The 14,983-nt window shown below is 32.6% G+C and overlaps 1 protein-coding gene across 1 annotated transcript in view; it reads left to right on the forward strand.

The window, feature by feature from the left end:
- Positions 1-14,983, forward strand: part of zgc:85777 (uncharacterized protein LOC405871 homolog) — a 37,145-nt gene that overhangs the window by 18,757 nt on the left and 3,405 nt on the right. Inside the window, exons 3-7 of the mRNA XM_056479108.1 lie at positions 4,002-4,131; positions 6,653-6,759; positions 9,618-9,785; positions 9,869-10,042; positions 12,198-12,359. Of these exons, the coding sequence (XP_056335083.1) occupies positions 4,002-4,131; positions 6,653-6,759; positions 9,618-9,785; positions 9,869-10,042; positions 12,198-12,359 (741 nt within the window). The remainder of the gene's footprint in view (positions 1-4,001; positions 4,132-6,652; positions 6,760-9,617; positions 9,786-9,868; positions 10,043-12,197; positions 12,360-14,983) is intronic.

Here is a 14,983-nt window from a genome sequence, read left to right on the forward strand (position 1 = left end):
CTCTCTGCTAGCCGGGCTACCAGCTAGTTCTATCAAACCTCTTCAGCTGCTTTAGAACGCTGCAGCACGAGTGGTCTTTGATGAACCCAAAAGAGCACATGTCACTCCGCTACTCACCCGTTTGCACTGGCTGCCAGTTGCTGCCCGCATCAAATTCAAAGCTCTGATGTTTGCTTACAAAGCGACCTCTGGCTTTGCTCCTTCTTATCTGCTCTCACTTCTGCAGATTTATGTGCCCTCCAGAAACTTGCGTTCTGTGAATGAACGTCGCCTCGTTGTTCCATCCCAAAGAGGGAAGAAATCACTTTCCCGAACATATTAAATCTGACCAATTGAAAAGCAGTTAAGGAAATGCGTTCAATAACATCTGGCCAATGAGTGATGTGGATTTTGTCACATGACAGCATTTTGGTTCTTTTCAACCGGTTCAGACCAAAGCAATCAGTGTGACGTGAAAAGGACCCAAAACAGCAGAAAATGCTACAATGTATTGTTTGTTGCCCTTGGTCTGGACCAAATGAACCACAGATGTGAAAGCACCCTTAGAACTTCAATTCAGTTTCCTATGGAGAAATGACTAGGAATAATGGCAGAAAACGGTCAAACTACTCGCTCTACAAACAAGTGTGTTCATGACTATACATAAACAGTAGAATAACTTCAGAAGAAAATGTCCGTTTGCAACAGCAAGCAGCATAACGAGCTGTTTTTAACGTCTAAAAATCAATGGATGTGAATGAGGCTGGAAGTCTCAAGCCAAAAGATTCCAATGGCTAGTATGTGAAGAATAAGGTAGCCTGCGCTAAGCTAGCTTGTGTACAAAATCAACAAAGCATCCATTCTGATTCGCTGAAAGCGAACAATTTATCTGTTTGGATAGTGAATTGTTGGGCTACGCTTGTTCCTGTGCAGCTGTATCTCTTTCCTCTGCTCTCTGGCTTCTCTTTTCCTTATTTTATTTCCACAGAGAATATTATGCACAAGCATTGGCAGACTACAGCGGCCTGTAATGTACTGCAGAAAATAAGCATTCACAACAGACATTAATGGACCTGCTTTTCAACATTATTGTTGCCTTTATTGCTTGCACAGGATAAAATCGTTTCCTTAATGTCGTAATATTTGTTTCCTGAAGGAAACCGCTAAATGAAACGAAACATGAAATGACATGAATAAATGCAAGACGAGGAAAGTAACGTGGGAAACTAATGATTTCATTGCGTCACATGCAATATCTTAAAAGCCGTTTGCTTTGCGCAAGCCGGTGTAGTAAGTTATAATGATGACTAGATAAAGCGCAGGGGTGTAAAAAAGGGCACGGCAAGTTTTAGATTACTGCATGGCAAAAGTATGTAGGCAAATCTTGCTGATATTCAGCAGTGAAATTAAGAAGTACGGCTTAGTGCCATCCAAGAACAAGGAGAGCTGATAGAAATGGTCTAAATTACACCTGAATTTGCTTTAAGCTCTCATTTCAAGTTCCTACATGCTCATTACCAAAAGACTAAAAACCTCAGGTAATCTGCATGGATGATGCAGCTATCTTGCATAGTAAATCAGTGGCTAATTCATACATTTGTTTGTAAATTTAAAAAACATATATCGGTAACTATAAAATATGACTTTAGCAATTAAATAAAGCGTTAAGTTGCCAATAACTTTGTAATGCAAATTGAAATGGTTTAAAATTATTTTAGTTTTTTTTAATTATTCAATGACTCTCACTGATGCGAGTGGCTGGAGTGGCTCAAGTCAAACTTTTTTGGTATACACAAATACCACTTCCCACTATTAACTACTAGCTTACTACCTGCCTATTTATATTGGATGTTTATTACTAGTTGTAAAGTATGATCTTATTCTGCATCCCTAATCCTACCCAATAACCTAAACCCTAACTACGAACTAACTAACTTTTAATAAGCAGCTATTAGTATTTTATTGAGCTAAAAGTCAAGGCCCACATGGAATTTGTGCATGCAGAAATCCACTGATTCTTTAGCAAATCATTGAATCTGTTCATTTAGTTATGTGTATATACTGTATATATATATATATACATATATGTGTGTGTGTAAATATTTCTATTCATTCAGTTTTTTCTATATATTTCAGTAATATTAGTAACTAATATGCAAATGTTTATATGATTTATTACAATACCATTTAGGTAATATTTTCTGTCTTTTAGTAGTTAAATTATATGAGATACTTGCTTTGTTTACTAAACAAGGGGATCTATTTGGATTTCCATTGTACACCATAAATAAATAAAATTTAAATGTATATGTTTAAGTTTAAGTTTTTAGTTACTATAATCCCAATCGGCAACCTTCCGCTCTCCCTCGTGAAGCAAATACGGAAGTAACTGATACTGCAATTCATCGAAAATACTGCTAGGCCTGGCTTCATAATAGAGCTGAATTCTATTGAGCCCAATGTTAAAATGGCCCACTTTACAGCAGGAAAAACAAGGTGTTTAAAGCCTGGTACAAAAAAACTATTTTGGCTCTGATACTGTAGCTAATATTACCCTTCATGACAACTGTGAGGGGGTGAATTTTTCGTTTATATTAGGTCTGCATAATTAAGGGCGTGGCCCCTTGAGTGACAGCTAGGTCTCGCTGGTCGCAGTCACTTCACCTCAGCTGATTCCGGCTGATTAGCCACTGAGCTCGGCATATACATTGTATTTCATAAATAGCCTTGCGTTTACTAACACAGACTATATTTGAAGTGTTTGGAAGTAATTTTCCTCCTGTAGAAAAGTATCATAAAAACAATGTTTAGTGGCTCAATATATTACAATAGTGTTTTTAAAAGACTAAACACCTTATTGATATAGTATACAACCAAGCACATGGTCAGAACACAAACAAGTCGAGGTAATAAAGAATTCAAAATCAAAGATTTTGCTCAAAATTCTGCACAAAAATATATGAAAAAAAATATCAGCTGATTCTGTTTGGCCCTGATCATAGTTAATTAATAAGTTAATAAATTGTTAAAGGGGACCTAATATGGACCTTTTTATGAGATGTAAAATAAGTCCCTAGAGTGTGTATGTGAAGTTTCCAGCCTGATCTCACGAGAAAGCGTACGTATTTTCCGTTTTGTCAGTTTAGTTACTAATTCGTACGAATTCATACGAGTTCAGTCGTACAAAATTGTACAATTTTAAAAAGGAGGCGTGGCACCTAACCCCACCACTAACCCCAACGGTCATTGGGGGATAAGCAAATCATACAAAATTGTACGAATTATATTGTACGAATTCATACAAATTAGCCACTAAATCAAAAAGTTACGAATTGCTGTGAGATTGTGTTGGAATTGTGTTCATCTTCTTTTCAGCTTCTTTTTAATTACTATTTGAAACTGCCACTTTTAGATTTTGACCCAAATTGTGCCGTTTGGGTGACTGTCACTTTAAATTATTAACATTAATGGCAGATTCAAAACAGAAGTAAGGTTATCTCTGTGTGAAACCGAACATGTCAAAAGACGTGGCTCTGAAGAATGTAATCTATGGAGACTAGCGTTCGTTCGTGCATCCTAAAACTCCACATTTATAATCCTCTTAGTCACTGACATCATCTTCAGCAGGTATGGTGAAAAGTTAAATGACGGACGGCTGCTTCTCACTCTCACAGGGCTGTTTATTCTATGGTGGGAGAGATCATCACTAATAGGCGGAGCTTTTCCTCTCTGATGACTTGTACAGAAGCAGAATGTTAATCAAAGTGTTTCTGGAGACTTAATTTATAAATTAAGAGAGAGAAGCTGGCTATATTCACACACTGTTGCCACACAACTGTGTTTAAACCTCTTATAAAAGTGATTTGTGCATGAAAAGCTCTTTAACACCATGAATTGAACCTTAAACTCTAAACCTTAAATTCACTGGGTATGACTAAACATTCATTGTACGAGCAGATCATACATAAACATACACATGACAAGATGGGTCTGAGATTGTGCTTTGATTGTTTTGGCTGTAGAGTATGGAGGTCTGGGGCTGGACTTCAGCTATAGTTTGGCGGTTGCTGAAGAACTGGGGAACATCAACTGTGGAGGGATTCCCATGGCCATCGGCGTCCAGAGCGACATGGCTACACCTGCACTGGCCAGGTAACGTCACCTGCTAGTAGAATTAATCTGTTTGTTGCTTTAAATGTATGGTTTACCCAAAAATCAGTTAAAGTAAGAATTATTAGCCCTCCTGAATTTTTAGCCCCCAGTATAGCCCCTGTATAGATTTCCTCCCAATTTCTGTTTAATAGAGAGAAGATATTTTTCAACACATGTCTAAACATAATAGTATTAATAACTCATTTCTAATAACTGATTTATTTTATCTTTGCCATGATGACAGAATAAAATATTTTACTAGATATTTTTCATAACACTAGTATTCAGCTTAAAGTGACATTTAAAGGCTTAACTAGGTTAATTAGGTTAACTAGGCAGGTTAGGGTAATTAGGCAAGTTATTGTATAATGATGGTTTGTTCTGTAGACAATTGAAAAGAAACATTGCTTAAAGAAGCTAATAATATTGATTTAAAATGTTTATTAAAAAATTAAAAACTGCTTTTATTCCAGCCGAAATAAAACAAATAAGACTCTCTAGAAGAAAAAATATTATCAGAAATACTATGTAAAATTCCTTGCTCTGTTAAACATCATTTGGGAAATATTTGAAAAAGAAATAAAGGAGGGCTAATAATTTTGACTAATTTTGCACTGTGTATATAAAACAATAATTATGTGTAGTCTGTGTGTCAGTAAGCCGCGACTACCAATATACAAAATGATGAATTCTGCGATTCACACATTGCACAAGCTAGTGGTTTGAAACTGTCCAGACATCGATGCTAATATAGGCATTGAGGCATTATTAAGGCAGTTGGTAAGCATAAAGCTGTTTGAGTAAATTTCTTTAGGCGACTATTAAACTCCTAAACATTTGAACTGATAAAACGACAAAATTCAACATGTGTGGCCAAGTATGAAGTATTCATTCATTCATTCATTTTCTTTATGGCTTAGGCCCCCTTATTCATCAGGGGTCGCCACAGCGGAATGAACCGCCAACTTATCCAGCATTTGTTTTACGCAGCGGATGCCCTTCCAGCTGCAACCCATCACGGAACACTCATTCACACACGTACACTACAGACAATTTTAGCTTACCCAATTCACCTATAGCACATGTCTACTCTGGGGGAAACTGGAGCACGGAGGAAACCCATGCAAACACGGGGAGAACATGCAAACTCCACACAGAAATTCCAACTGACCCAGCCGAGGCTCGAACCAGCAACATTCTAGCTGAGAGGCAATCATGCTACCCACTGCGCCCAAAATATTTATGTAGTTAAAAAGAGTTCTTTCTTATTTTCAGGACATGAAAAATCTCTTGAATTAGAGCTACTCAAGCCTTAACATACTTATGTAAAGTGATTTAGATCAGTTTGTTTGTATTTTTACTTTGTTATAAATATATGGCTGTATTTACCCTTAAAATTTCTCTAGTTGGTCTTCAAAAAGGCCTTTAAAAAGTCTGAAATCTTAATCTGGTTTTGTGTTCAACAGAAGAAATAAATTCATAAAAGTTCAGAATCATTTCAGTATGAATAAATGTTGAGAAAAATTAAATTTTGGGGGTGAACAATTCCTTTAATTCATTGTTTTTCCTTTTTAATTGTATTAGTTTGATTAAAATAATGTAAAATATAAGTTAACACTTTACAATTACATTTAAAAAAAACAAAGATTTTTAACACAAATTTATTATTTTATTTTTATAAATCAAATTCCATTTTATTCCTGTTAAAATTTAAACATGAAAGAATTCAAATAGTTTTAAATAGTTGATAATAATTGTGCCTATTTAGTGACTGTCGCTTTAAATTCAAATTTCAAAAGAGGGCGGGGCTACAAATGCCCGTGTGTCAGCATAGTGGCAGATTCAAAAACAAGACATACAAAGCTAATAAGGGAGAGATGGTCACTAATGGGCGGGGCTTTCTCCCTCTGATGACACGTAGAAAGACAGAATGTCAATCAAAGTGTTTCTGCAGACTGTTATCATCAAGTGTGATTATAAATAAAAAGAATTAATACATTTCTACCATTAGACCATGGCTGGTTATATTCACACACTTTTGCAACACAACTGTGTATAAACGCCTTATGAAAGTGATTTTTGCATAATAGGCTTTTAATAGAAAGCATAATAATATCTAAAGCCATTTATCAGCAGACTCCGTATATATCCGATACCCTCACCATATGCTTATGTGCTGTCATAACAATGTAAATCATGTGTTATGTCAACTGAAAACAGTAATTATGAGGACGGCCCCTGTTCTTCTTTAGTATCTGACTACAGCAGGTCTCAGACTGTCACGGAGCAGATATTATTATACAGCAGTTATATTACTGTACTGTGCTTACTCTCGGGAAACAGCCATTCTCCGTCGCATTTTCATTTTGGGCTGTTTGGATTTTGATTACTGTGCTTTGTGATTCTGCCCTATGGAAGCTTTTCTGAAATTGCATTTGCTGCTAGGAAATGTAAATCTCCGTAATGCATGCTGTCTTACAAGCTTTCAGTGACTAAGGCTGTGATTTGTGTGCTGTTGTAGGTTTGGATCCGCAGAGCTCAAGAAAGAGTTTCTGCAGCCCACCATAATGGGAGACGTGGTGGTCTGCCTCGGGGTGAGCGAAACCGGTGCTGGATCTGATGTAGCCAGTAAGTGTTTTATTAGAGGATTTGTATAAGATGCTCGTTTGGTCATTTTAAACAAGATGTAAACATAACACTATATGCAAATCAAAAATGACCTTTTTAAATGAAGGCCGGGGAGATTAAAAGATTTGTCTGGGGGAAAACCAGGACGGGTGTGTGTGTGCAGATCTATTTTTCATGAATTCAATTTTGTATGTGAAGTAAAAACCAGGGCTGGTCGCAAATTATTAATAAGGTTATTAAAGAAAGCTAAAGTTGTTTTGAGGTGGAATTAAAATCTAGTTGATGTACTAAAACTAAAATATTAACCAAGCTATAAAAAATTTAAACTACTAAAAAAAATATAAACAAAAATGTAACAATAAAGAATTTTATGTTTAAAATGAGTCAAAAATACACACTAATATATATATATATATATATATATATATATATATATATATATATATATATATATATATATATATATATATATATATTTAAATGTCAAAACAGCTATTTTAAGTTGAAGCACTACAACTATGAACTAGAGGTTAAATAAATAATAAAGCAATGGTATATAGAATTCATATTAATACTGGAAATTTTCTTTTTAAAGTAATTTGAAATATTAATGAATGAGAAAGGCCAGGGCTGGTCACAGATTATTGATGAGATTATTTTAAAAAATCTCAAATAGTTTTGAGGTAAAATAAAAACTATACAAAAAAGCAGTAAAATTAAGTTGACGTATAACTGAAATAAAAACATTTAACCATATAGAATAGCTACTGTATAAAGAATTAAAAACTGTTAAAACAAATCTAAAAACAAAAGTACTAAAGAAATAATGTATTTAAGTACTAAAAAAATAATGTATAAATAAACAATAAACGTCATAAAAATATGATGCAAATAAAAATGTAAATAAAAACAAATTACATTTAATAATACATATAATATAATTTAATATAATATAATTAATATAATATAATATAATAAATATAATATAATATAATATTATATAATTTAATATAATATAATATAGTTTAATATAATATAATATAGTTTAATATAATATAATATATTATTAATATAATATAATATAATATAATATAATATAATAAATATAATATAATATTATATAATTTAATATAATATAATATAGTTTAATATAATATAATATAGTTTTATATAATTTAATATAATTTAATATAATACAATATAATATAATATTATATAATTTAATATAATATAATATAGTTTAATATAATATAATATATTATTAATATAATATAATATAATATAATATAATAAATATAATATAATATTATATAATTTAATATAATATAATATAGTTTAATATAATATAATATAGTTTTATATAATTTAATATAATTTAATATAATACAATATAATATAATATTATATAATTTAATATAATATAATATAGTTTAATATAATATAATATATTATTAATATAATATAATATAATATAATATAATATAATATAATATAATATAATATAATTTAATATAATATAGTTTAATATAATATAATGTAATATAATATAGTTTAATATAATATAATATAATATAATATAATTTAATATAATATAATATAATATAATATAATATAATTTAATATAATATAATATAATATAATATAATATAATATAATTTAATATAATATAATATAATATAATATAATATAATATAATATAATATAATATAATTTAATATAATATAGTATAATATAATATAATATAATATCATTTAATATAATATAATATAATCTAATATAATATAATTTAATATAATATAATATAATATAATATAATATAATATAATATAATATAATATAATATAATATAATTTAATATAATATAATATAATATAATATAATATAATATAATATAGTATAATTTAATATAATATAATATAATTTAATATAATATAGTATAATATAATATAATATAATATAATTTAATATAATATAATATAATATAATATAATTTAATATAATATAATATAGTATAATTTAATATAATATAGTATAATTTAATATAATATGATATAATATAATTTAATATAATATAATATAATATAATATAATATAATATAATATAATATAATATAATATAATATAATATAATATAATATAATTTAATATAATATAATATAATATAATATAATATAATATAATATAATATAATATAATTTAATATAATATAATATAATATAATATAATATATTTAAATTGAAGTATTACAATTACAAACTGGAGGAATATATATTGAAATAAACTAAAAGTAATAAAAAATAACTAATACAAAAACAAATCCTGAAAATATATATTTTTTAAAAATAGTAATTTGAAATATTAATTATTACGATTATTACATAAACAATAAAATAACATTCCCAACATAGAAAAGAGTACTTTATTCAATAAAACAAATAATATTTGGTGTGGCGAGGGGGGGGGGGTTATCTTAATGGTATTTCATTAAGTTGATATAATTCATATTTTATTATTATTATTATTATTATTACCCACCTGAACCAACTTAAATGACCACATATGCCCTCTGTAGATGGGTAAATAATTATTTTCTCTATTTTTTAAAATTGCAATTGTTATTTATTCATGTTGTTATGTCTCTATTATTTTTTGTACTCTCTGTACTGAAAGTTCCTATCACCAAGACAAATTCCTTGTGTGTGCAATCACAATTGGCAATAAAGCTCTTTCTATTATCATATCAAATATTTTTGAAGTGATTTTGTGCTGCCCTTTAAAATTTTGCTGATGACTCTTGCTGGGCCCTGGACCCCAGACCGAGATCCACTAGTTTATGAATAAATCTCCATCTCCTCCAGGCATCAAGACTAAAGCTGTGCGCAAAGGAGATGAGTATGTGATTAACGGAGGGAAGATGTGGACCACAAACGGCACTCAAGCAGACTGGATGTGCCTGCTGGCCAACACCAGTGACGGCCCTCCACACAAGAACAAATCCCTGATCTGCCTGCCCATGAAATCACCCGGTAAAACACACAAATATTACAACAAAACATGTGTCTGCCAAAAAAAACCCAACAACGTGTTAATGTTTAGCACACATCCGCAGGCGTTCACATCGCTCGCAAGATCAATAAAATCGGCATGCACTCATCGGACACAGCAGAGGTGTTTTTCGATGACGTTCGAGTGCCCTGCTCAAACGTGATTGGTCAGGAGGGAATGGGCTTCACCTATCAGATGCTGCAGTTTCAGGAGGAGCGACTCTGGGGGGTCGCAAACAGTAAGTAAACTTTACCACTCCCACATGGGTTGTTGATGTGACGTTGCATTTTTAATGACACATGATAAAAATGAATATAATCAGTATTGTTGTCAATTAGACTGCAGTAAATGGTTAAATAATTATTGGTCTTTCATATACCATTCTGTTGTTACATTTTTTAGCCAAATCTCAAAACTGACCTATGCTGTGACTTTCTCAATCATAGTTTAATAAATTACAGCTCTTATGAATTAAAAAGAAAATCCTAAAATCATTAAAATAGGATGTCCTTAAAAAGTCCATAGTATTAAAATAAGGCCTTAATTGGTCTTTAAAATGTCTTAAAGCCTCGAACCAATTCCATTAAGAAGATTTTGTTTCCGTTTTGAAATCTAATCAGGGGTTGCCACAGCGGAATGAACCACCAACTTATTCAGCATTTGTTTTAGGCAGCGAATGCACTTCCAGCTGCAACCCATCTCTGGGAAACATCCACACACACTCATTGACGCTCATACACTACGGACAATTTAGCTTACCCAATTCACCTGTACCGCATGTCTTTGGACTGTGGGGGAAACCGGAGTACCAGGAGGAAACGCCACTGCGTCGCCTTGAAATGTACTTAAATCTCTTTATCTATCATCATGCAGAACAACACAGGCAGAACAAAAGTCAATTGATAGTTTTAAACAGAACCCAATAAAATACACAATTTTGTTTACATAATTAGCTTTCGCTGGGATTTTGCTGATTTTTGGAGTTTGCAGTACCAGTGTTGTCATAAAGACGCCACAGACACTCACAGCCACATAAAGGAACGTGACATTGGTGCTGAACTTATTCCACAGTGTGAATGTGGCACCATGTTATTAATACAGTCAGTTAAATGCCTTTAAATGTAATTTAAGCCTTAACTGTTTAAAGCAGGGATGCCCAAACTTTTTCGTATAAAGGGCCAAAAACCAAATATTGAGAGCCGTGGGCCGAATAGAAATATACTAAACTATTTTACATTAGTTGTAAAAATACCCAAGCATTACCCAAGTTGTCATGGGTAATTTCATTCATTCATTCATTCATTTTCTTTTCGGCTTACTCCCTTTATTAATCCGGGGTCGCCACAGCAGAATGAACCGCCAACTTATCCAGCACGTTTTACGCAGCGGATGCCCTTCCAGCTGCAACCCATCTCTGGGAAACATCCATACACACTGATACACTATGGACAATTTAGCCAACCCAATTCACCTGTACCGCATGTCTTTGTACTGTGGGGGAAACCGGAGCACCCGGAGGAAACCCACGCGAACGCAGGGAGAACATGCAAACTCCACACAGAAACGCCAACTGACCCAGCCGAGGCTCGAACCAGCGACCTTCTTGCTATGAGGCGACAGCACTATCTATTATGTTTAGAAATGTGTTGAGAAAATCCTCCCTCCATTAAACAGAAGTTGGGGAAAAAATAGACGGGGGGGCTAATAACTCTGACTTCAACTGTACATAAATTTTAACCCTAAATAGATTGTTGCGTGTTTTACAAGATGCCGTAATAAATTTCAACATGCATTGTTGTTTTTTTTACCACACATATGTAGACATCGCATGAAACATTGGGTCAAGAAAATTTACTCGAAAGTCTTGAAAAAAATCATGGAAAAGTCATGGAATTTTAGTAGTTAAATTTGTTTGATCCCTGCTTATATTTTCTCAAACATCAGATTTTAAACTACATAAATAAAACACTTCTTTCTTCAAAAATGGATTCTCACACTATTTGTCCACTACCCACATATCAAACATGACGTCAAACATTCTGATGATGTTTAGGATTGGCACAAACATGATGTCAGTAGTGCCTGTGCGTGCGTGTGTGTGTGCGTGTGTGTGTGCGTGTGTGTGCGTGTGTGTAATGAATCCAGATCACTCTCGTTCAAGACTGACGAGTGTTTAGCGATGAGTCAGCGCACAGGAGAACTTGTTTTCTTTGATTTTAAACATCAAGGAAGTAAAAAAATCTGACATTTGAGATCATCGGCAAATATGTCTGGCTACTTCCCGTCTAGCTGTTGTGCTCCTCCATCTATTTCATTTGTTATCAGAACTTTTTGCTGACATCAATCGAAATTTTTCTCTGATACAGTCATGCTTGTTTTGTGTTTTCCCCAAGTTCTGACAGTGATGGAGAAAGTTGTCCAGGAGACTATTCAGTACACCAGGCAGAGGAAGATCTTCAATCAGCCCATTTTACACCATCAGGTGGTTCACTTCAGGCTGGCGGAGCTGCAGACGGAGCTCGAGCTCCTGCGCTCTCTTCTGCATCGCGCCACTGGTCAGTTTTACACCTTCTCCCAAATTATTTCAGGATTCATAGGCCAGTTTCAATATGCAATTTCATGGGTTTGGGTCCGGCGGGTCTACAGGCTGACGACTTTGAAATTAATAATGGAAAGTAATAGTGTGAACGCTGGGTAGCAATTACTTTTTTCATCCCTTAGGTTGTGATGTTAAAAACTGGAGTTAAAAGCATACATTCACTGACCACTTTATTAGGTACACCGGTTCATCTGTTTGTTAACGAATCAGCCAATTTCACGGCAGATACACAGTGCACTTAATTTTGTGGATGTGGTCAAGACGATCTACTGAAGTTCGAACCGAGTATCGCAAAGGAGATTTAAAGGGATAGTTCACCCAGAAATTTTAATTCTTTCATTTATTCAGCCTTTATATTGTATTTTGAGCTAATAAATTGAACTAAGAGCCAAACGTTTGTGCTGGTCATTTATTTTACACCCATCAGTTCAAACCTGTTTGAGTTTGTTCTGAAAAGAAGATATATTGAAGAATGTTGGAAACTTTTAATGACTTATTTCTAAAGTAAACAATATTTAACAATAAAACTTCCAATGGTTTGGAGTAAGCGTGATTAAATGATGATTTTTGGCTGAACTATCCCTTTAAGTGACTTTGCACGTGGTGTGGTTGTTTTTGCAAGAAGGGCTGATCGGAGTATTTCAGAAACGACTAATTTACAGGGATTTTTACTCAAAAATGTTTCTAGTGTTTACAGAAAATAGTCTGAAAGAGACTAAATATACAGTCAAAAATGCCTTGTTGATGTCATGCATCAGAGGAGAATAGATAGACTGCTTCAGCTCATATAAGGCAGCAGTAACTCAAACTCGTTACTACCAAAGTCTGCATTACTGCATCTCTGAACACACAACAAGTCAAACCTTAAAGAAGAGCACAACAAAACAGACTCTTAGAACAATCTAAGATTAAAAAATGGCCATTCTGATGAGTCTCACTGTGACATTCAAATGGTACGGTGTAAGGCTATACAATAAATATCACAAATTTATTATTAATAAAAATGTATTTCATGCATTTGTAACCCACCGATCCTACTGCACCCAACCCGCTCTGAGCTGGGATCAAACCGCTGATTCTTTACATGGGAGTTGGTTGCTCAAACAAGGAGGTTAAAGACCACGGCCACTAGAATCTGTCACTAGAGCACCTTTAGAGGTCAGAGGAGTGAGGTTTACCTGCATAGCACTTGACGAGCTGGCCTCAATTACACATTGGTCATCTAAATTTGTCCAATCATCAGATAATTGAAATAAATTCAAGTGGCCCGCCATGACCCAGATTTTAAACCTGGAACTATGGATAATAGATTTAAACAATGGGTATATTTAGGAATCTCTTCATTTTGTACAATTATAAAAGATGGCAGAATGGAATGCTTCTAAACTTTAAAAGATAAGTTTGGTCTTCTAAACCAAGATCTATTTAGATATTTACAGTTGCGGGACTATTATACAAAAGAAATACAGGATGAGGATTGGAACAATCAGCCTGTTCAGATTTTAATTCAGACATACAAGAAAAGTATAACTAAAACAATTTCTAAATTATTTAGAGCAATAAGTAATTCTAGAGGACTCTCAAAAGAAGTTTAAAATGGGAAAAGTAAGCATTATTCTGAATCAAGACCAATGGGTTAAAATATGTGCCGTCCCACACACCTCAACAAGCTCAAGAATGTGGCGTGAGTTTTGTTGGAACAACTTGACTAGATTTTTTTATTACAGCAAAAATGAAATCATTACAATCGGGGACTACTCATCCTTGTTGGAGGAACTGTGGGGTAAAAGAGACACATCATGCGCATGTATTCTGGCAGTGCTCAAGAATGAACAGTTTCATCAATTATATTTTTGATCTTCATCATTCCTAGATCATTCGAAGTACTTTACCTAGAAGATATTCCTATTAAACTTGAAAAGGAGGATAGATATCTAAAATATATTTTTGGCAACCTGGAAATGGAATAAAGAAGACCCACCAACTAAAGATGAATGGTTCAAAATTATAGCAGAAGTTGAGGAAATGGAAAACAATGACACATGCACTTCGATTACAATTTGAGATCTTTGAAAAGAAATGGAGTAAATGGCTGGCTTTCTCCACAACAACAGTATAGTTATCTATAATTGAACATTTACATAATTCTAGAGGTTATGCATCATTGTGAGAATATGTTTGGCAACCTTTTATTATATTTTATTTATTTATTTATTTTGATGAGGTTAATTTAATATTTTTATATATGCATACAGATATACATGTGTGGAATGGATGTATTTCTGTATATATATGTATATTTATGTGTATATTTATATGTATATGCATATTATTATTTTTTTATTTGTTTGTTTGTTTGTTTGTTCCCTCTGGTTATATGTTCCTAAAAAAATCTATAAAAAACTAGTTAAAAAAATAATTCAAGCAGCCCGAATAGAAAATAGATCATTTACCAAATAAAAAGCAATACATGCATTGCTAAACAAAAACACATATTGATAGTCTTTCTGCATGAAAATGGCATACAACATATTTACCTGATTGGTGAAAGAGTTAAAGAATTAAAGAATTAAAATTGGC

The sequence above is a fragment of the Danio aesculapii genome, chromosome 19, assembly GCF_903798145.1.
Source record: "Danio aesculapii chromosome 19, fDanAes4.1, whole genome shotgun sequence".
Lineage (NCBI taxonomy): Eukaryota > Metazoa > Chordata > Actinopteri > Cypriniformes > Danionidae > Danio > Danio aesculapii.